The sequence below is a fragment of the Trichoderma ghanense genome (assembly GCF_004382785.1).
Source record: "Trichoderma ghanense strain CCMA-1212 chromosome Unknown scaffold_3, whole genome shotgun sequence".
Classification (NCBI taxonomy): domain Eukaryota; kingdom Fungi; phylum Ascomycota; class Sordariomycetes; order Hypocreales; family Hypocreaceae; genus Trichoderma; species Trichoderma ghanense.
The window spans coordinates 2,220,336-2,245,631 of record NW_027395666.1 but is presented as its reverse complement, the minus strand read 5'-3'; the positions used below and the strand labels follow the sequence as shown (position 1 = coordinate 2,245,631).

Below are 25,296 nucleotides of genomic sequence, written 5' to 3'. Positions count from 1 at the left end.
AGCCAATCAGCCTTGGTTTTTGCCCGCAGGGCTTCCCAGACCTGACATTTATCCGCTGCGTCAACTGAGCAAAAAGACGAGAAGCACAAAAAAAAAGGAAGAAAGAAGGAAAGGAGAAAAGGAGCATTACAAGAACCAGCGCCGTGCTTCTCCTCGTGCTCGCAGCTCTAGCGGTCTAGCCCACGGAGATCATTACCTATGAGCCTGGCTTGACCCATCGCCCCCACAGCCTCACCACCGGCCGACTCAGAGCTCGACAAGAGGGCGTCCGTCCGGGATAACCCAGGGCCATGATGGTGTACTGTATGAGCGGTTCCGTGTCTTGCCGTGTGGTACGTAGGAGCACTGCGCTCGCACCAGCAAACCCAGGCCATTAGGTGGCACCGCAAGTACTACTACTAAGAGTACCACAACAGCAGGTGACACGAGGCACAAGGATGGGACACAAGCAAGCACAGACGGACTTGTCGTCGCGGCTCTTGGTCCAGTGATGACAGGAATCCGGTGTCGCTTTTCCGTGTAAGGTGTCAACAAGCCATCTTGGCTCTGCGCACCTCCCATGATTCGTCGTTCGAGTTGCACCGCGAAATTCTCGCGCCTGGTACGCAAATCAGTCCTGCCGTCTGCTCAATCTAGTGCCCTCTTGTACATCCTCTGTGATCGAACTGGTCACTCTTCGCAACGGACGAGACAGTAACGGACCGATGAAGTCGACCTCTACCTGGCCGATGCAGCGCCATCACTTGTACCGTTTTGTTGCTTGCAAGTTGAGACGCCTAGGAGCAATGGTGGAACTACTAGCCGCTCCGTACGAGTAGGAACACTTCGTACAAGACGCAGGCAGATGGATGGAGTCTTAGCTTCAACCCCATACTAGCACCGCACTTATCGACCCTAACGCATGCATGGCGCTACTCATACATGCTTGTAAGTACGTCTGTGCAAAGAGTATGTCCGTCTGTCCACCCGCGGCTCGTTCAACGAACCCAGCTATGTACAGTACTAACAAGCCAGAATGTGGTAGGTATTCACTAATGACTGTCAACCGATAGTGGATGACATCATACGGAGGTTATGATGTGAGCGGCGAAGGCGGTTCATACCAAACTTCTGGGTTGAGACGAGGCAGTTGGCATTTTGCTAGAGAGAACTGCCTCTTGCGTGCGAAATACACCGAAGCACGGCAATTCGTCCTCGCCTATTCGGAGTACAACAATGGCAAATCCGACGATTCAAACCACAATGGTCTTAGTGTAAAGGCAAGACTACTTGATCCATGCTCTCTCGTTGTCTGTCCAGGGATACTCGAGCTTTCTGCGAAGGGCATGATGAACGACAACTGCGAGTCCAGTACGAGTTGATGTGGAAGACAGATCACTGAGAACTACTATCGTAGGTACGGGCATATCTGCGGCCAAAAAAAAGGAGACCAGCTGTTGTTCCTGCAAAAGACCACGACGTGACGATGGCGCGAGTCGCATTGGACATGCAGTGTGCCCCTTTTGGGCCTTGTCCTTGTCAGTCGGCTCTAGCAACGTCAGGCGAGGGGCCGGCGACTGGGGAAAGCTTCAAAACAGAGACGCTCCCCTTTTCGAAACACGTCCACTTCGCTTCCCTTTCGCCGCCGATGATCGCGGCAGGACGATATCGAGTGTGGCAGGCACTCCGGCTGCCAAGCGTGGAGTAGCACCAACACGGAGGACCAGGTTCATTGTCCTCTTATTGCCGGTCTACGAAATACTACGGCCACCAGTGGCATCATCCACGCCCGACACCCTACTCGCGAGCCGCAGGCACGGAGCAGTGCTAGTAGTCATCAGTGGCACCATCTCTCCCGCCGTTGTGAGAGATGACAAGACTCGACGGCAAGACCGCAGAAGAGGGCCAGGATGTCCGTCTCCCTATCGCAGAGGTGTTCATGGTAGCAGCCGGGTCAAAGGCCTATGCCATCCAGTTGACGATGCGTGGTTGATACGATACACGTGGTGGCAAATTCTATGAGCGTGCTCCCCAAGAAGTGAAGCATGCATTCAGTCGGCAAGCTTCGGGGGAAAAAGGTAATAGCATCGCCGTCGAATACGATGGACTAAGGCTTGTCTCGGGCGCACAGTACAGTACAGGACACGCGGGATGCAAACACAGTGCGGCATGTCCAACGAGCCGGAGAAGCTCATCGATGATCCACTGCCTCCTTACCCCTGACTAGGACCGACCGGGATGCTAGGAACCCTGTCACTTCACTGACTTGGCGTCGCTCAGCGCCAGCCACGGCCAACCAGTAGCCGGGAGCGCTCCGCCCAACCGCCACAGGCCATCCGCTAGCAATTGTCCTAGGCCCAAAGGACGATAGGGAGAGATCGTTGCATCGAGCAGAGCGACGTGCTCATGCACACGCACATGCACATACAAACCGCAGTGCAGGTGCTTCCAAGCAGGAAGAGCAGCTCCAACGCGGCTGAGGCTCCATACGTGCTACCAAGCATTCCCTGGCCTCTCCATCCTATCTATTCCATCTGGAGGGCCATTCCGCCTCCGATCGATCCTTCACAGGCACGGCTTTCCATCTCCACACGGATCCCAGCGGCATCCCTTCTTAAGCACAATTGTCTCGCGGCACATCGGGGGGGGGTTCCAAAAATGAAACCTTGCCGCCGTTTTGACTGTCCGCATGTCTCTGACTGCATGCTGGGATGAGACTGTCGAATAAACACTCTCTCCATGCTACGGGAGCGTACAAGAATAGCCCTCGTCCTCCCACCTCGTGTCAGATTTGCTTGTCCCGTTGGATCCGACGACGTCGAGCCAACAAGAGATTCACCTCAGCTCTCTCATCTTTGGGAGCTCGCGATAACCAGATTTGAACACCGCTGTGGAGCCCAGACAATGAGAAGGAGTCCGGATGCAGTACCAAGTACGAAGTACTCCCCAACTTCTGAGTACATATGTATTCTGGGGGAAGGGTTCTTTCTTTCCCCGAACATGCTGTTGTGTCAGATGTCCCTTCGCAGAGCTCGCGGCGCGCGGCGAATTTAGCCGTCGGTCAGGCTGTCTTATGCTTGGCAGAAGGGAAGATTTTCGAAGCTTCGGAAGCGATGAGACTGTTATTGTCGCAGGATGCTTTGACTTCTCTCGCCACTTCCGGGTCTCCGTACACTAAAGGTAGGGGAGCGGAAACGGTTCAAGGCATTCCACCCGAGACCACCGACTATCGGAATGTCTGCTCTGATGTTCGAGCGCGGCTACCTGGCCTGACAGCGCGGCAAGGGATACCAAAGGGTCCTTTTGCATTTTCGACCGTGCGGGAGCAAACCTGACGTCTTTGCTGATCACACGGAGTGTCCCCGTCCTCATCGTCGGCTTGACTCGAACCTCCAGCAAACTGGTCCCGCCAGCTAGTTGCGCAGACAGGCTTGCCAGCATTTGGATTAGGACATCAGCACTTGGAAGCGGCAGAGTCCACCTGAGCTTTGTCCCGAAGTGCCAAAGGATCAACATCCTGCGCTGACTCGAGTGACGCAGTGATGGGTGCTTCGCTCATGTAAGGATGGAGTCTATGGCAGACTCTGGTCCTCTCAGAGACGCCGGGCACATGCGAGTTTAACCTTTCAGAGAGCGGCATTCGACAGAATCTCTAGATTCTGCAACGATCAGTCGTAGGATGTTTCATCTGCCACAATCCTCTTGCTTCCTGGTTTGTCCCGTCCCTGTTTACCTACTCCGTCTGCAGGAAAATCTCTTGTGTGTAGTATCGCTCACCCGCATGCTAAGTGTCTCACCTCGACGAACCAAGGTTGGGAAAACGGGTCTGCCCGGAGAATATGACTTTGCGGCCTATCGCGCTCCACTTTCTATGCAGGGAAATCCATCACAACGAGACTGGAACTCCTGATACATACACGAATAGCATGACTTGACTTCAAGCTTGAGCCTAGCTCTCTCGTCTTGCTTCAACCACATGGGGACCTTGGGGCTATGACTCGTGAACCACTTGATGTCATCACACAACCAACGGCAAAAGCATATCAATCTCAATCTCATCTGAGGTTCTAGTTGCCAAAGTGTTATCCGGCCGCCTTAAATAGGGAGAACCCGCGTCGAAACGCCCGCCCAGGCACAATAATACTGGGTATTTGTACGGAGTATGGGACAGACAGCGATGGAAACACGATGCCAAGAGCATTTGGCTACTGCTAATACTACTACTCAGATGCGGATGCATACAAGGAAATGTCCTGCCGAGACGCCTGGTTGTATGCAAGGCGGCGGCATGTCTCACCTTTTTCATACTTTGGCATGATGCATGATGTTAACGGTGATCCCTTGCTGCTGAGGACAGGATCATGTGCGCATTGCCATTGCCACTCACTACTTCGTACGAGATACGGAGTAATAGTGCTGGAAGCTGCATCGTGGAGCACGGAGTACTGTGTGGGGGGGGACAATACCGCCAGTACTGCCTGGCGTCACATGCCGATGCTGCAAAGACTCCGCGGAAGGTGTGAGTTTCTTGGATACGATAGATGCGGTATTCTGTCTACGCGTCACGGAGCACGGGGTCAGACGACAAATTGGGCGTTTGGTAGAAACCTGGCGTGCAAAGCGCATGCATATAGGCATAGCAAAGCCATGAAGCACATCTGTTGAGCTAACATGAGGGCTAGGATGATACTATGGGCCATGCTACGTCTGGCCTGCTCATGAAAAGTGAGAGAAAAGAATAGCGACGTGCAGATGGAGAGAATCATATGCGTTGAATCTCAGAGCTCCCTCATCACCTCTTCAACAGCTTTGGCTGCCAGCCGCCTCCTCTGCGCCTCGCCCATGCCCTCGCCCATTTCCCTAGCCGCCTGAAGCTTCCTCATCATCTTCTCCACCTTGGCGACGTCCTCGTCGTCGAGGTCGCGATCCTGCGCCTCGTCTTCTTTGTCAGCAGGAGCAGCAGCAGAGCTTGCGCCGACATCTAACAACTTGGTCTGATCCGCCTCGCCTTGCTTTGCGGGAGTGGAATCATTATTCTCAGTGTCGAGACGGCCTGTGTTCCATACGGCCATACGCAATCCTTCAAAGTCGGAACGATCAACGCCAAAGTCCAAGCTCTCCGGGTCGAAGCCTGCTCCGTCGTCATCATCAGACTTGTCGGAGCGCGTCTCGCCAAAGTCGGAGAGCGGGCCGTCGTTGAGCTGCTCCCAGTCGTTTGATTCGAGGGCTTCTTTGACACGAGGTATGCCCGTCTTTTCTGTTGCAAGGCCTGCAGTCAGCAATACGTCGCAGTGATGACGCCATATATAGCAGTGCCCGTAGTAGAAGGGCTGCCGGGGGGGGTCCTTCAAGAAACAACATACCTCCGAACTCATTCTTCTCCGTTTGCCCGCTTTTCAGCTGCACAAACTCCATTCCAAACTCAGAGCACAGCTCATCCCATTCGTCGGCGTCGCCCTCACCGATGCCAACCGCCAGTCGAACACCATCCCAGTCCCAGCCACCGAGACCTTTCTGGAGGACACTGCCCACATGTCGAATGAGACTAGGGAGATCGTTATCCGCAGTCAAAGCGGCGGGACTTGCACTGGGTATCGCGAAAACAAGGACAAGGCCGCCCAAGACGGCGAGAACTTCGCGGGCTTCTTCGGACAGGAAGGATGAAGCCCATTCTGAGGGGGAGGCGATGATGTCGAGCCAGATGGGGATGGAAGCGGTGTAGTAGGAGGTTTTGAGGTCGAGGTCGTGGGTTGTGCCGGCGAGGGATGTTGATGCTGGCTCTGGTGAGGAGCCGGTGAGATCTGGTCGATGATGTTAGTTGAGTGAGCTTTGCAATAGGTCGTAGGTGAGTTGGTAGTGAGACGATGAGCCCATTCGACGTAGATGTGAGAGTGAGGTGTGAATGCTGGTAGGCATCCATAAGTGTAGCACATGTAGAGGTAAGTGCCGCCTTGTCTCGCCGTATACCATGAGTTACAAGGCCATCTTTCACCAACAAGATTCCCTCTCCTCCTCAGACACGCCACAAAAGACGCATCTCGAGCTTGCGCATATACGAGAGACAACAGAGCATACCTACCTTTGATGACTCGACTCAGATGATTCTCCGAGCCCTCGAGGCTAACAGCCAGTATCCTCCTCGGATTCGAAATGTCCATTGTCACGAGGCTGTCGTGTGTCTTTCTTCAACCCTCTCCTTCCACGTGCCGGCGGATCCTGTAACAAACTTTTTGCAGCTCTATCCGGTGCGGGGTTGAGCTTTGAAAGGATTTAATAGTAGGGAGCTGCGGATAAGCAGTTTAGCGATTGTAGATGAAGAGTATGTGGCATGTGTATGGGATGAAGAAATGAAGAAGCAAGTTTGATCGTTTGATGGTGGAAAGTCGGTGCTTAGTGATGGGCTGGTCAGCCACGTCCGATTGCAAGGCGGAGAGGCAAGATGATTGGTTGGAGGGGCAAGATGGCTGCTGGTGTGGGGTTGCAAAGTCGCGATTGCATGTATGTACAAGCAGTTTTGAGTGCCCTGATATAATAGAAGTGCTGGTAAGGAGAGTAACAAGATTTTATGGATCAATCACGATGTAATTTGATGAGCATATAAGTAAATAAATAAATAAATCAATAATGCCCAGAACAAGGCCAGCCAAAATGCTAAAGATTGTACATGAGGAAGAGCTCGGCAAAACGCTTCACTTGACCATCAAATGCTACCCTGTAAACTCCAAAAAACTCCAAAGCACGTCTTTCCAAGTGTTGAGAGAAGAAAACGAGAGCGGTATCCAATGCGATGCGCATCTCCAAATCCATCATGTCGTTTGCTGCGGATTTCACAAGCAGTCCCTCTACCGTCTTCCAAACTTGAAGCGCCGGGGCTGGCTGTTGCCGCTATCGCCTCCCCATCCAAACGATCGGTTGACGACGCCCATGGCTTCTACACCAGCCTGCACCATGCCGGCAAAGCCACCGGCCTGGTCAGCAGGCTGGTCAGCCCTCTCCACGTCTCCCTGGTCGAGATGCCCTTGCCTGCGTTCCAGGACGGCCTTCTGGATGGCTCTCGCCCACATCTGATACCACTGGGCCTCGCTCATGGAAGCATAGCGACGCTCTACGCAGCCCGTGCCGTCCGGCTCGTCCCGGCTCATGGCCCATTCGGCATACACCGTCTCCCAGCGCTTGGTGCGGAAAAACAGATACGGCCAGGCAAAGACGAACAAGAGCGTCAGCATGAAAATGACCTCGATCCACTTGGTCAGGCGCATCTGATTCACCCGGCAGGCATTGTAAATCTCCACGCGCGAGTTCCGCACCGGGAAAGTAATGCTGGTGTGGCCGCGATAATTTGTGTCGTGAACGAGGCGCTCCAGCTGCTTCTTCAGGTAATCCCAGTCCCAGCCGGTGACACGGCGCTCAAAGACCATGTTCTTGAGGCCGGCACGGCTCGCACAGAAGCGGTGGCACCACTCCTCGACGGAGGGCTCGCCATTCTCGATGATGCCACCACTGCCGCCGAAGCCGGGTGCGCGAGTCGGGAAGACGGTGCCGCGACGGACCTTTTCCAGGTTGCCGACGCCGTGCAGCTGTCGCCAGGCGCCGTTTGCAGGATCCCGGATGTTGACGTAGAGCAGGTGCGTGAGCTCAATCTCAATGTCAAAGTCCACCACGGTGACCTGCTCCGTCTTGTCATCCGACCTGCGGCGAGTCTCCGTGTGAGTGCCGCGGATCTGCGCAAAGGGCCGAGGCGGCAGCTGGGCGAGCTGGACGAGGGTATCGTTGAGAAACTTGGGGTCAGAGTCGAGGCGGGGATCCAGGTAATAGACCGTGTCTGAGCGGGCATCACGCTTGAAGGGCTCGATGGTCAGGCCGCCGGCTCCAGGGCCGGTGGCGGGGGCCAGAGGGTCGATGAAGGGCACGGCATCGTTCTCGTGCTCGTCATACAGAGGAGGCAGGTCGTCGGCGGCAATCTCGGCCGGGTCATCGTCAAAGTACGTCTGGCGATGGTTGCCCAGATTCGCTGCGGAAAAGGTGGCCGAAGTTGGGTTGAGAGAGATGGAGCCTGCAGCCTCGGCCAGCGGCGATGCAGGGCCGCCAGCCGGTGACGGAGGAGGGAGAAAGTCTGGCTTTCCCATGGTGATATAGGTAGGACTAGGGAAGATGAAAGGAGGAATAGAAAATAGGACGAGAGGAGAAAATACGAGGAAGAAGAAAAGATGGCGTTGACGGGTTAAAGGATGGGGAATCGATAAGGGAAAAAGAAGCTTAAACGGTGAGAGTGGCAGGTACGTAAGCTTCAGGTGTAGCGGTGGCTCCTGGCCTATTCTTTCTTTCTTTCCCAGCCGAGTCTTTCTTTTCTTTTCTTTCTCTCAAGCTTCACTCCTTCAACTCAACAGACCAGACTTGTTCTTGTTTCCAGACTTGTTTTCCAATCCCTCCAACTCTTCAGCAAAGACCAGGAGAACCACAACGTGGCGCCAACCCCCGGCTTTATCTGTCCCCTAGGCAGCTCGCTGGGCAGACAGGCGTAGGTGCCCTATATGGAGATGGGATGCAGGAGTGCGTCAAAAGCTGCGTCTCCTGCAAAACTCGCAACAAGACTGCGGCTGAACGGCCCTAGGATAGAAGCTCGCTTTGTTGGCTTACGTCGCCGCCGGTTGAATTCTTCAAGCACCGCCTCCACTTGTTCGTGGCATGATGCCCGAAGCGGAAACGCCCGATTCGACGCCGTCGTGGCTTCGCGGCATTTCACCTGCGGCCGGGTGAAACGAGGGCGAGACGAGACGAGACCAGCGAACCGTGGCCGCTTGAAGCCTTGAATCAGGATGGTCCTTGTTCGTTCCTACGGGCTATAGCGCTGCTCGACGCTGTGGGCTGCCTCTTGGACGAACCAGACAATAGGAACATGGTCACAACACCACTGGACTGACACTATGCGAACCGTCCCCGCAGAGCAGGCCAAGAATCACTTCTCTGGACAGATACGAAGTATCATTGATCGTTTGCTCTTGGTCAAGGCTTCTCGCCAGCCGACCTCCGCTCGTGCCTGTGGCCTTGAGACGGCTTCGCCTTCTGCCTTGAGCTACCCCACCACCATTGTCACCTCCCTAAGCCCTTCTGAATCTGCCACCATTCTTGATGCGACTTCATGAGCAACAGGAGAGCAGTATCTGCATGCTTTGTACAGGTGTCCGAATTTTACGCAGCCGCTATCTGCCAATGGAAGAGTATGTTGGTTGGAACAGCGACTGGCTCACCAATGGCACAACAGTATTTACACAGGAGATGCGTGATACCGCATCTTCTGCTTCTGCTTCTTGCTTGGCTGAGGATTTGCCGCGCGCCAGGTTGACGTGCCCCACAGCCTGATGATGGAGGCTGAGTACCTGAGTGCCTCGAGTCGAAGCAAGATGAGGACGAGTGAAGCAGGCATCACAGACGCTCTATCCATCTACTTATCTTTGTATATCTATGACAGATATATATGCCTATGTATATTTCCCACATTGTCAATCCATCATCTAACAACTGAAAGTCGCAACCGTCTGGGCTCCTTGAGATATGGATCCTCTTACCGTTTCCTCTGGCGTCTTCCGTATTCTTACGGGCGCCCTCGAGTCCAGCAAATCTCTACATGAGACTGTTCAGTCCTTTAGAAATCACGAGCGGACAATACGCGAACTCCGTTCCGAGCTCGAGTCGCTCATACAGGTCCTCGAGTCCCTCAGAGGCATGGTCACTTCAGATGAGGAGAGCCCTGTGATGTCGATGCTCAAGAATCCAGTACTCCGCTGCCACCAAATCTGCCAGGAATTCAACGCCGTCGTTATCAAATGCACCAGGCATTCTACCGGTGGCTCTCGTACAAGCTTCCGGGACTGGACGCGGATCAGATACATGGGCGGCGATGTGAGAGACTTTAAGGATATGCTGGCTGGCTACAAAGCCACCATTGCCGTTGCTCTTGGAAGCCTCAACATGTTCGTTTCTTCCTCGCTACAACATATTTCATATAACCACAGTCTTGGTTTCCGCAGCAACTAAAACTGTTTATACAGGCAAAATGCTCAAGTCACTCGCCAGGCCATAGATCAGCACAACGAAATGATCCAGGAAACAACAGCCGATCTCGAAGCCCATCTGCGTGTCATTGACCAAAAGCTTGCCGACGTTGCGAGCCTCCTCCGACAACAGGACCCAAACCCTGCCTCTGAAGAGAGCACGACGCAGCAGATGGAAGAGGAGAGACAGAGCGCCCAGCAATGCCTCTTCCTATGCGAGAACGCAATATCTCATCTGCAGAGCCTGCAAAATGATCTTCCGCCGCAGCGTGACCAGAAAGATGCATTCCGCGCCAAAACAGCCCTGGCTCTCAGCGATGCCAAAGACAAAATACTCGTCACAATGACAGAACTGCAACAACACCTCGCGGCAACCCCGCCGGTAATAATAAAGCCATCCAGTACCGATGTCATCTCACTTCTACCGCAGCAGCTAGAAGAAGACCGAACCCGGCTCCTCAAGGAACTCGTCACAGCAAGGCAGTGCCTCCAGGTCTGCAACCTAGCCGCCGAACAGGCGTCCCTCGTGCGAGGGGTGCATGTCTTTGACGGCGTCTCCGCCCAGGACAATAGTCAGCAAGTCATCGTCTCGACCGTCGGCAGCGACCTGATCAATGCCACGAATGTGAGAGCTGGGAATTTCTCGACGCAGTGGCTCGGATGCATATCAGACGCCTCGCTGCAGCGGCTCTCCGCCGACCGCGCCGCTTCCCTTTCGTACTCTTACTCGCCCTCGCCTGCGAAGGAGAAAGATCCTTCGTATGGGAACAAGTACGGGCTTGGATACAAGTTGCAAGAAAGAGAAACTCTCGGCAGCATCAAGAGTATGAGTATTGGGAGCAGCTTGCAGAATAGGTAGAAGGCCAGGGTGTAAATGGGGTGGTCATACCTATTTAGAAGTTGTGCGTTGTGTGCAATCGAACTTGGGGGTTTGGGGGAGGGCTGCTTGACCGTGTCTACTACAGAGAGGAGGAGCTGAAGAATAACCACAACAGCCTCGAACAGGGAAGGCGAGAATTCGATAAACAATTTTGAATGAAAACAGTCGACAACCTGATATGATGACCGGCGGGCCAGGTGTAGTCTCCTCCTCTTCCTTCTTTCATCCCTTCTTGCAATTTGCAGCTGATGTCAGTTTCCTCCGCCATTTCACCAGCGGTTATCGCATAGACTGCGTATTTTACTCGAATCTTGCTGACAATGCATGTTTCAGACCGAGGTCGATGCAAAATTAATGAAAGCTTTCAATAATACTTCTATGTACTATCCAAGCATAAAGATAAATACTAGTCATGCTCATACATCATGTTTTGTGTGCCTGCCCTCTCGACACCTAATGTACTTCGTTCTGTTCTATCTGTCTCCTCAACCCCCCTTTTTGGGTACTTTTGTTGTACCAGTAACACTATTAGTTGGTCTCGTCATTCTTTTCATCGACTTCTCAGTCTCGGGCTGCGCGCGTCTTTGCCTCTAACTCTGCGCTTCTCGTTCTTCTCGTCCCGAATCCCACTTCTTCATGGCAGCCAAGAGCAATGTATCCATGTCGCCACTAGTCTGGCACATGCTTCTGAATGTTCCATCCTTTCGGTTGATCAGCTCCCATGGGTGGTCAAACTCGACCACCTCACCCTTGTCCAGCACGAGCACCTTGTCGTAGTCCACAATGGTCTGAAGACGATGTGCAATCGTGATGACAGTTCCGGTGAGTTCCCGGATGGTCTTTTGAATCTTTGAATCTGTGTTGTAATCGATGGATGCTGTAGCCTCGTCCATGACCAAGACGCTGGGCTTCTTCAGCATCGCTCGCGCAAGACAGAGCAGCTGTCGTTGACCCTGGGAGAGGTTGGAGCCGGATTCGGAGACGGGAGAGGACAAGTCCAGGAAAATGTTCTTGTTTGTGGCGATGGATGGGGTCCGACTACCAGACGATGTCCCTGAGCTCTCACCTTCGGCCGTGACCTGAACCGTAGGGGTGGTGGGGCCGACCGCCTCGTCCTCTCCGATAAGTTGCACGCGTCTCAGAGCCTCAAACACTTGCTCGTCCGTGTACTGATCGAACGGATCAAGGTTCGTTCGAATGGTGCCCATGAAGAGTGTGGGATCCTGGGGCACGATGGTGATGTTTTCTCGAAGATCCTGGAGGCCAATCTTGCTGATGTCAATGCCGTCGATAATGATGCTTCCAGAATCGGCTTCTAGGGCACGGAAAATGGCCAGCGTCAACGAACTTTTGCCTGCGCCAGTTCGCCCCACGATTCCAACCTTTTCCTTGGGGTTGATCTTCAGAGAGATTCCTTTGAGAACCGGGTCCAGCTCAGCACGGTACCGAGCAGTGTAGTTGACGAACTCAACACCGCCCTCAGCAGGCCAGTTCTCCGGAGGTCGGCAGTCCTCAATGATTGCTGGGGCTTCCTGTTCAACATCTAGATATTCCTTGACCCGTTCCATGGCGTTCATGTTTTGCTCGTTCATGCCATATTGGCGAACAAGCCACAGAACGTTCTCTGTAAAGTTCAACGCGTAGCTCAAGGAGATACCTGCCGCACCGGCATCAATCTTGCCCAGGTTCTTGATGATAAAGACGCCTGCAAAGAAAGACACTAGGTTGCCGAGTAAATCAGCCCGAAACGCGAGCCATCTGTTACAGGCCCAGAGATAGATGAAAGGCCGGCTCTGCAAGTTGATTTTGGCCAGATTGTCGCGAATGAAGCGTCTTTCGTCGCCGTACGCTCTGATAGTCGTCATGCCGCTGAGGGTCTCGCTGAACTGCTGGAAGAGCGGGCTGCGCTGAACCGACTCCAGGCGCTTTAAGGCGCGAGACGCGCGGAGATAGAAAGCAGCAACAATATAGAAGAGAATGGCGATGAAGACGGCAGCAATGAGGAAGCGGGGAGTGATGATTGCAATAAGAACAACCGTCACGATGAGAGAGAGACCGCAAGTCATCATACCAATGGCCGTGGGCGCGATTTCCTGATCCACAGCCTCAAGGTCTTTGCTGAAGCGGTTCATTAGCCGACCGTGAGGGGTCACGTCGAAGAACTTGAACTTGGCCCGCGTCACAGAGGTGATGAATCGGTCGTGGATACTCCTGGACGCAGTCAGAGAACCAAAGAAGATCCATACGTCTCGGATCAGAGCGGCTATGGCGCCAATTGCACCAATAAGGGCAAGTCCACCGAGATAATAGGCGACATTGACTTGTGGCACCGCAGTCGGGCGAGCCTGGAGGAAGTCTTGCGGGATGTCCAGGATATCCGGAGCTGGCCTAACAAAGGATTGCACGTCATTGCCTAGGGTGGCGACAGAGGCCCAAGATCCCTTGAGGAAAGATGCGGCGCCGTAGACGTGAGAAAAGGTGCTGTACGAGACATTGGCCGTCTCTTCCTCAACATATTGATTGGCCCACTCTCGAACCCAAATGTTGGTGGCAACGGTCGAGAGTTGCTGCAGGCAAAATACCATCAAGGCGACAATCCAGAACCACCAGGGCCCCATCGACGACAGGTAGGCCTTCAAAACCGACCATTTGACGGCTCCCGTCGCCACTGTCTCTTCTGAGAGGGCCTTGGACGATTCCGCCTTCTTGTCCTGCTTAGAGCCGTCTGCAGGGCCGAGGGCATCGCCGTTGCCGTTATGCATGGCCTCCTCATCGCCGACATCTGAAGGTACGCGTGATGGCACACGAGAAGCAACGTGGGAGGCGGGCCGAGAGCGCTGGAGCTCCTCGCCGAGCTTGCCCGAGGCGATGACCTCCTGCGAGGGCCCCTGGGCGGTGACCCTGCCGTTCTCAAGCAGAACAACGTAATCCGATGAAGGGACACAGAGTTGCACGTTGTGCGTAACGAGGATGCAGGTGCGGCCCTTCATCAAGGGACCGTTAATGCAGTTGGTGAAGATCCACTGGGCGGTATGCGAGTCAACGGCGCTGAGGCAGTCGTCGAGGAGGAGATGAGCCGAATTTGAATAGAGGGCGCGGGCCAGGGAAATGCGCTGCTTCTGGCCGCCAGAGAGACTTATACCCTTTTCGCCGACTAACGTTTCGTCTCCGTTGTCAAGGATTTCGAAATCGCGCTGGAGAGCGCAAGCGATGATGACGTCGTTGTATCTCTGTTCATCATAGGGCGCGGCAAAGATGATGTTGTCCTTGATATTAGCGTTGAAGAGCCATGCAGCTTGGGCGACGTATGCAATGGTATCGGCGAGTCCGGTCTCGGGGTCGGGGCGAACGTCTTCTCGGCTGCGACCGCCAGGGCAGTACACCCTGCCTTCCACGAGCGTCATCTCACCGAGAAGTCCCATGAGCATGGATGACTTGCCAGCACCAGTTGGGCCGGCGATGATGTTGAGCTTGCCGATCTGGAAGTCGATGTCGAGATCAAGGAGCCGGAATGCCTTGGAGCCATCTTCAGCCACGCTGTCCTTGCCGCCCCAGATCAAGGTGGCATCCCTGAAGCCGATGCGTTTCTTGCCGGTTTCATCCACATTGTCCAGTCCAAGCTGCTCATACTTCTCCGTCTCCTCCTCCATGAGGTACTCTTCCACTCGATCAATGGAGACCTTAGCTTCCTGGACGTGAGCAAACATATCGCCAATGAGATCGAGGGGAACGCGGAGAAGCATGAAGAGCGAAATAGCCGTGAAGGCAACCGAGGGATACAGGGGCTTCTTCTCAATCAGAGTGTAGACCAGGAAAGAGAAGAAGGTGATGAGCACGGGGACAGAATTCCAGATGGCAACCGCGAGAGCCCATAGCAGGAAACGAGAGCGCAGAGCTTTGAGCTCGGCTTGACGCTTCTCGTCGACGATCTTGCCGAATCGGCGCTCCCAGGCGAAGAATTTGATGATGCGAATGTTCTGGAGGAGCTCGCTCGTCACATTGATGCGCTTGTCAGTAGCAGCCATAATGTTCTTGGAAGTCTGGTTGAAGCCACGAGCCAGCATGTAGTTGACGGGCAAAAGGAAGGCCATGACGACGATACCCGGAATGGCACTCAAACCCATGAGCTGCCACAGCAGGAAGATGGAGACGGTCAGCTGCGTCGGGGCCGAAGCGCACAAGAAATGCAGGTAGGCGGTGATTTCGGCAATCTTGAAGCTGTCGACGGACATGAGGTTGATGATAGTTCCCAGGTTGGCCTGCTCATCAGCTCCAATCTTGTCCTCGATCGCCTTGGAGACCGTATTGGCAGCTTCGGCATCGCCCGAGGCGACGGCGGCATTCTTCTGCTTCTTACCACCGAGCCCAAGAGCGCGCTTGATTTTGCCGACGAAGCCTTTGCCGCCAGACTCGGCACCTTGGTCATTGTTCGATTTGGCCTTTTCGCCGAGAAGAACCTTGTCCTTGCCGGCGGCAGCTTTACGGCGCAGTGCCTTGGCGTAAATATCACCAACCATGATGGCACGGACATTGATACAGATCTTGCGGCCGATCCAGAGAGCCATACCATCGCAGTACGAACGGATGGTGTCAAGAACGGGGAGAGCAATTACGAAGAGCCAGAGGACGCTGACGGGCGCAAACTCGGGGTGTTCCACATACTGCAGGATGGCCTTGAGGAGCAGGGTGGGAGCAAAGGTGAAGACACCGGCAATGGCGGCGAGCAAGCACTGCATGAACAGCTGCCTGCGGAAATACTTGAGCAAGTGCCACGAAAGAGCAGTTGTCTTCTTCGCAAGCCTGTAATTGGCAATGACGGCGGCGGACTTGTCCTTGGGCAGGAGGTTCCAGACATCCTCCAATTCCAGGGGCCTCCTCCAACCTTGCCAGACGATGGCATCGACCCAGGCGAAGCTGGCAATCGAGAACAGACTGGCGAGGGGCTCGCGAGAGGGTTCGATTCCATCCTCCCACTGCAACACAACCGTCTTGTTACCCTTTCTAGTGCAAGCAGCAATGGCGAATAGCAGAGTGTTGAGGGCAAAGACCGCGGAAATGAGACTCTGGGAAAGCTTGGAGTAAGAGTGGATGATGGCGGAGCGGAAGAGGAAGACGGAGAGGACCCAATTGCAGCCGTAAATGGTGGCGGTGTGGTTCCAGATGCGAGGGATCCGCCATTTCGAGGTGCCCAGGGCGACTCGCAGTGTGGCCAGGATCAAGGTATACAACCACGTCGTCAGGCCAGCAATGGCCACCAGGCGGGTGTCAGGGCCGAAAGCACCAGTGACGAGAGCATAGGCGTTAATCGCAACCAGTCCAGCGAGGGCAAGCTCTTCGACAAACTGCGAGAGGCGCTGACCGGTAGGAGTGTCGGCCTGCACTATCGAGCCCCTGGAGGTCACCTTGGCCAGAGCCAAGCGGCCACCGTTGATCTCGAGGTCTTCGGAATCGTCATCGCTGTCTTCCGGTTGTTCGTCCGATGGGATGCCGGTGTGATTGGGCACGTTATCGTCGGCCGAGATGGAGCTATAACCCTTGCTCTTGCCACTGCGAAGACGGCCAATGTTGGAAAAAGCAAGTTGCAAGAAAGAAATACCAATTACTATTAACGGGAAGAGGACGGCGAGGTAGCTTTTTTTTTCGAGAATGTGTCCATTAGCTGAATTGTTCGTGGCAGCGAGCAGAGCGCGTAGAAGCAATGACGTGAAACGGAGGCCGGAAAAAAACCTACTTTTTCTGGAAGCACAGGGTGAAGTCATCGACTCGCCAGAACGGCCATGAGCACTGAGCGAAGCCCATGATGGCGGGTTCTGACTAGGGGCAAAAGCTGCCCGGCACGCAGGTAGAAGAAAATCGTAGCGATACTGGAGAAGATGATCTGGGACAGCCCGAGGCTCGAAGCAGGAGGGCAGCGCCCTGGCGGTTCCCGGCGGCGTTGAAGCTGCGCAGAACTGGCGGATTCGCGGGGCAGGGCGCGGTGTAAGAGGATACGAAAAAAGAAGAGAAAAGGGGACCCGGACGAGGACCAGCGGTGTCGTCTCCGTTCCTGGCGAGTGAGCTTTCGTCGTTGCCTCTCTAGACACTCATAGCGTCAACAGCTGCACGAGCCTGAAGAAGGGACAATCAGCAAAGGTCGAGGGCCGAGTAGGAGAGGAATGGAAGAGAAAAGCGGAAGAAAGATTCGGAGGCAACGAGCGCCGGGCAGGTAAAGGCAAGGCAAGGCAAGGCAAGGCAAGGTATGACGGCTTGTACAGGTACGGAGAGCTTAGTCCTGGAACTGGCTTCTTGCTGTGGAGCAGCGCTGCTAGCTCTCCCTGGCAGCGGTGCCGCGGGTGGACATCAGGGCGCCCAGGCACGCGGCTGCGTAAGGCAAGGTACGCCCGGAGGTGGAGGCAAGAAACAGGCGCGAGTACCGGTACCTGCGCTCGTGCAGGCCTGAAAAGGTAATCGCGGCTGCTGTGGACTCGCTCTTGCTCGTACCGGCCAGACTAATACGGCATGGCAGCTGTAATCGGTGGGGAAAGAGGCGGACAGCGAGTGTCCATTGCGGCTTCCGCGATTCGGTGGGGGGAATGCCAGAAGGGACTTTTTGTCTTCTGTTGTGCTTCGCCAATTTGCACTTGCATCTGTTTCCTCTCGCGCAGGGAATCTTTGGCAAATGATAGGATATACCTAGGTCATAACGCGTCTTACCTGACCTGTATCGGAGATTCGATGCCCTGCAATGTACGTGCTAACGTGTGCTAACATGCGGAGCACATGCGGCGTTCGGCGAGGGTGGATAAGGTAAAGGTACTCCGGATGTACCTCTTATATCCAGCTTCAAGAGAGATGCAGATGATGCTGAATGATCTTGTTCGAACAGCTTGAAGGCGTCATCTCCTCTAAGTATGCGAGCACACGCAGCAACTATCGATGTTCGTGCCCCCCGTCAGAATCCTTTGCGCTCCAACCAGTCACTGGCCCACAGGCATGGATTATGCAGTTCAGAGTCAAAGGCGGCGGTCGTGTGTTGGAGTGTTGGAACAAGAGTCACACGGCAGCAGCTGCATTAGTGCGATGTGCTGAAGCTGTTTCTCTCTCTGCCCAGCGGCACATGATGAGCAATAAGGTGATTACGGGCTGCGGGCTCATACTTGGTACCTTGTAAGTAGTGCCACACGAGCGGACCTCGAGTTCTTGGATCTATCGCGGTTGCGAGAGGAAGAGAAACATGAGACTGGCCTGCTAACTCCTTCGGGGTGATTGGACGCCGGCTGATGCTCCCGCTAGGCCTGAGGCAGGCTTGAGCTCCGTATTGAGAGTTTGGACGATGAACGGCTACTGTGACCATCACAAAGATGCCAGCGGGCGAGGCGACAAGGAGCTGCCCTTTGGTCGCAAAGTCAAACTGTTCTGCCTCGAATTTGTGCTTAATATCACGTATGCTTGCCAGGATTGATACCCTCGAGGTAAGGTAAGGTATGCGCCTGAACCTTGTGCGAATCTTACGAGTACTTCTCTTGTACTGCAGTTCGGCCGTCCTTGACGAATCTCGCCTCTGGCTCACTCACCAATTGGCAGGCCGATCCTCAGCTGCACCCGTCTCCCGCATGTCAATGCATAATAAGGTATCATTCAGATGGCGTTGCATCTGATAGCGTCGACTCACCCTTTGATTTACTGAGTCACCAGCTTCTGCGCGATGCGATGCGCCTGGCTCTACAAACGTTCCTCGCTCGGTGCCACATGCTCCGCTCTCCAAGCTCTCGAGAATGCAATATCTCATTTGTGCAAAAACATATTCGATTTTCTCCATTATAGGGCACAGACACTGGTATTCAACGACCACCATCCATCATAGCACTGCCAGACAAGAGCAGTCACCTCTGCCTCTCACGTGAGTATCATCATTCCATTCTTCTACTGTATTGGTTCGATTTCCCTATGCAACATCCTCACCCACGCTAACAAAGGCCATCCACTTGTCCAACTCCACCACCGCCCCTCCCCGACCTTCCCCCTTGGGTCTGCAGAATCCTCCCAAGCTCCATCGAAGTCTGGTTGTTGCCTCGGCCGAGGAGATTTAATGACTTGACTCACCGCCATGGCGGAGCCTTCTTACTAATGCCATTGACAGGATTCAGTGCGACTGTGCGGAGAGAACGGGCTCCAAGGCTGCAACCAGGCTGTCAACATGATGAAATCAGCGGTGCCACCCGTTAATCAATCGGTGTTCCCTACAGTACATCATCATCCCAGCTTTCATTCTCTTCCTGCGGTGGTACATACTTGCCCTCTACCTCACTCGCCGCTCACCAGCCGACCAACCACGACAGCGGCTCCGAATTATCGCTACTGCGCTACATTATGACACATCCCGGCTCTGCTACCAAGCAAGCACAAGTATTTCTTCCGACATTGCCTGCATTCGCATCCCGGCACGCACGCCATCCAGGACCCCCTCGACCGTTCTCAGAGCGCCGATTTGCTGCCTGCCCGTTCCTTTCGTATCGCCGCCCGTCTGGCAGGTTGGCTGTACCGGTACCTGAGGGACTTCGCGCACGCGACGCAGGGAGGGAGGCCCAAGCTCCAACGGATCTCTTATCCGAGCGCTTATCATCTCCATCTGGGATCGACCTCGTATCTGATCGCGGCCTGAGAAAAAGGAATGCCGTTCCGGCTGTCTTTGAGATGGCGCGGATCGTAACGAGCATGATTGTCTCTATTTCGACCACTAACCTATGTTACTATAACCATCCAGCGTCGAGCCATGGCATGATCTATTCAGTATCCTCAGAGAAAAACGGCATAGTACGCTACCCCTACCTTGTAACATAAGCGGACGGTTTAGTCGTCTGCTCCATCAGCCCAACTTCATCTCAGTGTCAAGCCGAGCAATGTCTCGCTTTTCCTGCTCTCAGCCGTAATTAGCCCCTCATTCATTGGTTCTCTCAACATCAAGTGCTCTACGCGGTTAATGGAGCAGCGCGAAGTGGAAGTGCCTTTTACACTAGTACTTGTGATGCATCGTAGCACAAAACCAAAAAAGAAAAAGAAAAAAGAAAAAAAAAAGAAAAAAAAAAAAAAAAAAANGGGGGGGGGGGGAATTGAAGCATCAAGAAACTGAAGATTGGCATGCCAATACACAAGACCTACGCGCCGAGATGCTATGAACCACGAAATGTTTCGGGCGGTCATCACGGCGGACTATTACCTAGTACCTACCTATCTTTCGGGAAAAAGGTCAAGTAGGTATGAAATACATGTAGGAAACCAGCCTGTATGGCCTCAGCAACTCGGTACAAGCACCCACGACCCTGGGTCCGGTAAATGGGGTCATACAAGCCTTCATCCCCAAATTGTGCAACATCTCCCTGTAAAACGGCCATGTTCAGCCACTCCTAAAAGAAAACGTATTCTATCCCGTTCAAAGGATCGGGAGACAAGGAACCCCGGGACTGCCCAATGACAACTGCACAGTCTACACCTGAAAACTGCTGCCCGTGCGAAGCCTCACCGTCTTCTGACCGCTGCAAGAAAGAAAAATTGTACCTACAAGATATGGACCCAGAAGCAGACCTACCGCCTGAACTGAGACATTGCAACACAGCATTTTAGGCGCTGACATGCGTTGGGCCACGGAGCGTTTTCGGGCGCCGGTGATTATCACGGGGGACGTCTGCCCTCGACGTTGTGTGACGCGGCAATCTCCCGAGTATTACTGCATAGGTATCATGGGATGTCTCGTGCGGAACAAGTCTTTGAAGGCACTGACTGGTGTAGTTGGCTGTAAATCGTCGCTGTTCAAACGAACTATCCGAGACCAATGGTTATCATATCATACCGAGATCCAGTTTTACTTGCAGAGCACCGCCGCCTTATAATGCAAGGATCTAGGATACCGGATATCGCCTTGCATGTTGCAGTGTAGTATCAACATATTCGTGCATCCATGGCTTCTCAGCCATCATCTCCCCAGAAAATCCTATTCCTTGGACCCAAAGTCCTTCATAGTCGTCACTTCTTCCACCGGATGCTTGTTCAGACTCTCGCACAGCTGCAAATAGCTCCCAATCAAGAAAGCCCATGACCCCCTAAACAGTGAATAAGTCAGCAAACAATCGCCTCTCCACTAGAGCTCAAAGCGCTTCAAAACACATCAAAGCTCACCAAAACGTAGCCAGTCCAGCCTCGTACTGCGCCCCCGAGTTATTGGCCGCCATCCCCAGCGCGCCACAGAGCGTGAAACCAAACGCCCCCACGAGGTTCCAAAACGCAATCTGCCACCCCAAGAGCCGAGGCGCGGGCTTCCACCACTTCTGCTGCGTCTCCAGCATGTACAGCGTGCTGCTGACGATGAAGCCGCTGCCCCCAATGACCTGCGGGATCCAGTACGCGGCATTCAGTCGCCATTGCGGCGTGAGGTGGTTGTTAATGCCAGGCAACGCCGTGAACCCGGAAACTCCAAACACAGTAGCGCCAAGGAACTGGGCTACACCGGCGAGGAAGCCCAGCTCGTGGATGTAATGCGTGCGCAAGTCATGCCAGGAAGGGAACCACTGCCAGTTCTTCTCCTCCTCCTGAGCCCCCTCATGGATCGGTTGCGCTTCGAGCAAGGTGGCGGCCGAATGCTTGCCCACGAAATTGTGTCGGTTCTGGTGGTGGTGGTGGCAGTGATGGCGGCTCGCGACGACCCGCAGCCGGGGCTTGCCGCTCCCCCCATTCTTCTCAACCAGTTGTTCGACGGCCCAGCCGAAACAGCCCGATCGGTCGGCGTTGATGGCCTCGAAGAGGAGCAGAATGGAGCCGACCTCGAAAAAGACGATGGCGCCGATAAAGGCCGTCACGCCGGCGGCGGTGGTCGTCTCGCCGTCGAACTCGGTCGAGGGGGCCTCCACGGGGAGCCAGACGAAGAAGCCCTGCCTTGTACATCAGCTTCCAAATCTTCCAAGGCCCCAATATTCCGCGGTATACGTACGTTGATGACCCAGACTACGCTCCCCCATGTGAAGATAAAGGCCACAAGCCAGGAAATGTCCCAGACCGGATAGCAGACAAAGGTCTTGATGACCGTCTTCAGAATCTCCCGCGGATGCGACGTCCGCCTCGGCGTCACAAAAGGCGCTTCTTCCCCAGGAACGGGCCGCTGAACGAGCAAGGCATGCCGGCCCTTGCGATTGTCTCGCGATCGCCAAAGGAACCTGACATTTCTCGCGGGGACATTTGATTCGGCTGCTTCTTTCGACTGTTCGTGCCGGTTGGTAAGAGTAGCTTCTGCATCGCCGCCGCTCTCGTGTGGTGCCTTTGTCTCGTCGGGGGCCAACCCTGGAGAGGAGAATGCTGAGTGGTCGAAATGGGCTCTTGTTGGATTGAGGAAGCGAAAGGGCCCTTCGGCGTGTCGCAGCGTCAGCTTGGCGTCATGTCGGAATGGCTCTCGCGTGTGGAAGCGGTTGTTCCTCGCTGGCATCTCTGTAACAGGGCAGGGAATGTGGAAGAGCAACAATGGTCTCAAGCTCCAGAGCAGATTGGCGTCTTGTCTAGGTGAAAATGGTGCCTAAATAGCAAGACCATTGGCAGCTTGAGCCAGGCAAGACCGTCGAAGTCATCACTTGTGGAAATGCCATTCTGAGTAGCATTGAAAATCTCGAGCTGGTTGAAAGGCCGATGACGACAAGAACCAGGTTTGGCTGTTGCATGACACCATACCACTGTTAGCCCATTCCCAGATGGTTGCTAGCTTCAGTTACCAAGTGCCGTTTCCCGCTCTCCCTGTTAGTGCTTCCGCTCTGCTTCCCCGCAAATCCCCAAAAGCCGTCGACAAAGGAAGCTCACTGGTATAAGGTTGACGCCAGGTGTAAAGAGACCTTCAAGAGGCCGCCTCGTAAGCATCAATAGGACCTGTAGTTGCCCAATCGGAAATACAGCTCTGCTGATATGCTCGTGTGCACTCAGATTCATAAACACAGCTCATGTGATAGCAAGGAACCCAACGATAAACACGACGCCGCATGTCCTGAAGGTCCAGTCCAATTGCACCTCGCCAGGCCAACTCCCCGTTTGGTAATAAAACAATCGTACATTCCATTTAAATAATTTTTGTTCATACTCCTTATCTCCCTGTGATATCCCCCTGTTGGTACATGGCTAGAATTTCCATGCAAGTCAAGGATTGACCAGAACAGTGGAAATCAAAGCGATTTGATTAGAGAATCATGGCTTCCCCCGCCTCCATATGGGTCCTCTTAACCCATGATCATGCCCTTCATTCCGGCAAGATCACCCTCCTTGGCAGCAATTTCGAAGTAGCCGTAGATGATGCTATCAGAATATTCAGTTAGTTTCATGATACAACTGGAACTCCAAGGAAGGGAGCAACATACGTAACAGCGAGAAGGGTACCGGTGCCGGAGCCGAGAGCGCCCATCAGGTCGCTGGCAACGGACAGGGCACCAATGCAGGCACCGCCAAAGGCAGCGGCAGTGGGAATGATGCGCTTGAGCTCCTTGTACATGCTCTGGTCGCGGTGTCCGGCCATGACGAGACCCTGGTCCTTGAGCTGCTTGGCAACGTCACGGGGGCTGGAGCCAGAGACCTCGATCCAGGTCTTGGAGAAGAGGGCGCAAGCACCGAGCATGTAAATGATGTAGACGGCGGTGTGGATGGGGTCGAGAAGAGCATCCTTGAAGTTGAGGGGAGGAGACATGTAGTAGACAAGACCAGAGACGGCGTGGAGCTGAGAGGTGCCGTCCTTGGCTTCCCACACACCAAAGAGACGGACCAGGAGGTTCTCGGAGAAGCGAGAGTAGAGCATCTGGCTGATCAAGAAGACGTTGGAGGAAAGGGCGGACTGCAGCATGATGGGCATGTTGGAGGTGTAGAACAGGCGGACGGGGTACGAGCCTCGGGCACCACGCTGGCGGTTGGACTTGACGGGAATCTCGACGCGGAAGCCCTGGAGGTAGATGATAGCAACAAAGACCAGGATGGTGGCGAGGAGGTTCATGATGTTGGGCAGGTTCTGCCTGTAGAAGGCCTCCTGGAGAGCACGCTGCTTGTTGGGCCAGGTCATCAGCAGGTGGAAGAGAGCGATGACGGCACCCTCGAACTCGGGGCCACGGCCGGTGTTGATGGTGGTGGGGGAGAAGGCCTTCCACATGATGGACTCGCAGATGTTGGTGGCGATGAAGAGCGAGATGCCGCTGCCCAGGCCGTAACCCTTCTGCAGAAGCTCATCGAGCAGAATGACGATCATGCCGGCCACGACCAGCTGGAGGATGAGCAGGAACACGATGCCAGCACCGAGATCGGAGGGAGATCCGTAGAGGCCGGTGAAGACGTAGACGGTGGCGGTACCGGCAGACAGGATGAAGGCAAAGAGCTTCTGCGCAGTCTGGTAGAGCTCGCGATCCGACTTGAGGTCGAGGTTGACGTCAATGAGGTGGGTACCGGCGAGGAGCTGGAAAACCATGCCCGAGGAGATGATGGGAGTGATGCCCAGCTCCATCAGCGTGCCTCGGTTACTCGCCATGACCATTCGCAGCCAGTATAGAGGGTCCGAGTTGTCGGAGGAGACGATGCCGTACAGAGGCATCTGGCTCATGACCAGGAAGATGAGGAGCGTCAATGCCGTCCACATCATCTTCTGGTTGAAGGGGATCTTGGTCTCCGGCTGCTGGACCTCGGGGAGGAACGGCACGAACGGCTTGACCAGGTCGAGAAAACGTACTGCAGAGGCATCGTCCACGTTAGCAGCGTGCAATGGCGAGCCAATTGCGCGGTTCGAGCTCGTTCGAGCTCGTTGCGAACGCGCGCGCGACAACAATCAAGCCCGAGGCCTTGGTGGGGGAATCAAGCAAGAGGCAAACTCACGAGAACTCATGGCGGCGGCTGGAGAAGGAAAACCCGAGGAGAGAAAGAAACTAATTCATCCAAGGAGAGACGGATGAAGAGAAGAAAAAGTCGAGCTGCGGCGAGCTCGGGGGCTGAAGAAGAGGTGGATGGCGAAGGGAAGCTGGACAAGGTTGCGATCTGGCTTCAAGCGCCGAAATGTCAATGTGTCCCGAAGCCAACGGGGTCGCACGTGACCCGCACGTTGAAGAAGCGTGGCCTCGACCGGCGCCTGCAGGGATATCGATTCGGCGACCCCAACCAAACCCCCAACCCTCCACAGCGCTATGCTATAAACCAGCAATATACTAGTAGTAAGCCAACCAGTTCGAGCCACTTGTTTGGAAGCTTGGAGGGGAATTTTCTGGATACTAACGAGCAGCTGGCTGAAGTGGGGATGGATGATGGTTCTGTTGGAAATTCTTTGAAGGGTTCCACAGAGGCTGCGGCACAGCTTGAAGAGCAAGTTTGCGATAGACAAGCCGCCTCACCACTTCACTGACTGCTATACCGCCG

At 54.5% G+C, this 25,296-nt stretch overlaps 8 protein-coding genes across 8 annotated transcripts; 3 read left to right on the top strand and 5 right to left on the bottom strand.

Annotated features, from left to right (window-relative positions):
• Nucleotides 1–921: 921 nt before the first annotated feature.
• CCMA1212_004082 (uncharacterized protein) lies at nucleotides 922–2,001 on the top strand (the record flags this gene model as incomplete). The annotated part of the gene is made up of 3 exons (XM_073701401.1): nucleotides 922–927; nucleotides 1,053–1,350; nucleotides 1,397–2,001. The coding sequence occupies 3 exons, from the start codon at nucleotides 922–924 to the stop codon at nucleotides 1,999–2,001; spliced, it is 909 nt and encodes a 302-aa protein (XP_073560806.1).
• A 2,756-nt stretch (nucleotides 2,002–4,757) lies between these two features.
• On the bottom strand, nucleotides 4,758–6,137 carry CCMA1212_004081 (uncharacterized protein; the record flags this gene model as incomplete). Its single annotated transcript, XM_073701400.1, has 3 exons — nucleotides 4,758–5,236; nucleotides 5,343–5,780; nucleotides 6,059–6,137. 3 exons carry the CDS (start codon nucleotides 6,135–6,137, stop codon nucleotides 4,758–4,760), a joined length of 996 nt encoding a protein of 331 aa, XP_073560805.1.
• Nucleotides 6,138–6,821: 684 nt separating this feature from the next.
• Nucleotides 6,822–8,105, bottom strand: CCMA1212_004080 (uncharacterized protein; the record flags this gene model as incomplete). The annotated part of the gene is made up of 1 exon (XM_073701399.1): nucleotides 6,822–8,105. The coding sequence occupies one exon, from the start codon at nucleotides 8,103–8,105 to the stop codon at nucleotides 6,822–6,824; it is 1,284 nt and encodes a 427-aa protein (XP_073560804.1).
• Nucleotides 8,106–8,903: 798 nt separating this feature from the next.
• On the top strand, nucleotides 8,904–9,122 carry CCMA1212_004079 (uncharacterized protein; the record flags this gene model as incomplete). Its single annotated transcript, XM_073701398.1, has 1 exon — nucleotides 8,904–9,122. The coding sequence occupies one exon, from the start codon at nucleotides 8,904–8,906 to the stop codon at nucleotides 9,120–9,122; it is 219 nt and encodes a 72-aa protein (XP_073560149.1).
• A 409-nt stretch (nucleotides 9,123–9,531) lies between these two features.
• CCMA1212_004078 (uncharacterized protein) lies at nucleotides 9,532–10,890 on the top strand (the record flags this gene model as incomplete). The annotated part of the gene is made up of 2 exons (XM_073701397.1): nucleotides 9,532–9,950; nucleotides 10,029–10,890. The coding sequence occupies 2 exons, from the start codon at nucleotides 9,532–9,534 to the stop codon at nucleotides 10,888–10,890; spliced, it is 1,281 nt and encodes a 426-aa protein (XP_073560150.1).
• A 611-nt stretch (nucleotides 10,891–11,501) lies between these two features.
• On the bottom strand, nucleotides 11,502–16,710 carry CCMA1212_004077 (ATP-dependent bile acid permease; the record flags this gene model as incomplete). The annotated part of the gene is made up of 2 exons (XM_073701396.1): nucleotides 11,502–16,542; nucleotides 16,643–16,710. The coding sequence occupies 2 exons, from the start codon at nucleotides 16,708–16,710 to the stop codon at nucleotides 11,502–11,504; spliced, it is 5,109 nt and encodes a 1,702-aa protein (XP_073560157.1).
• A 4,168-nt stretch (nucleotides 16,711–20,878) lies between these two features.
• On the bottom strand, nucleotides 20,879–22,360 carry CCMA1212_004076 (uncharacterized protein; the record flags this gene model as incomplete). Its single annotated transcript, XM_073701395.1, has 3 exons — nucleotides 20,879–20,987; nucleotides 21,064–21,812; nucleotides 21,872–22,360. 3 exons carry the CDS (start codon nucleotides 22,358–22,360, stop codon nucleotides 20,879–20,881), a joined length of 1,347 nt encoding a protein of 448 aa, XP_073560158.1.
• A 775-nt stretch (nucleotides 22,361–23,135) lies between these two features.
• Nucleotides 23,136–24,772, bottom strand: CCMA1212_004075 (uncharacterized protein; the record flags this gene model as incomplete). The annotated part of the gene is made up of 3 exons (XM_073701394.1): nucleotides 23,136–23,211; nucleotides 23,274–24,618; nucleotides 24,763–24,772. 3 exons carry the CDS (start codon nucleotides 24,770–24,772, stop codon nucleotides 23,136–23,138), a joined length of 1,431 nt encoding a protein of 476 aa, XP_073560155.1.
• Between the last annotated feature and the right edge of the window lie 524 nt (nucleotides 24,773–25,296).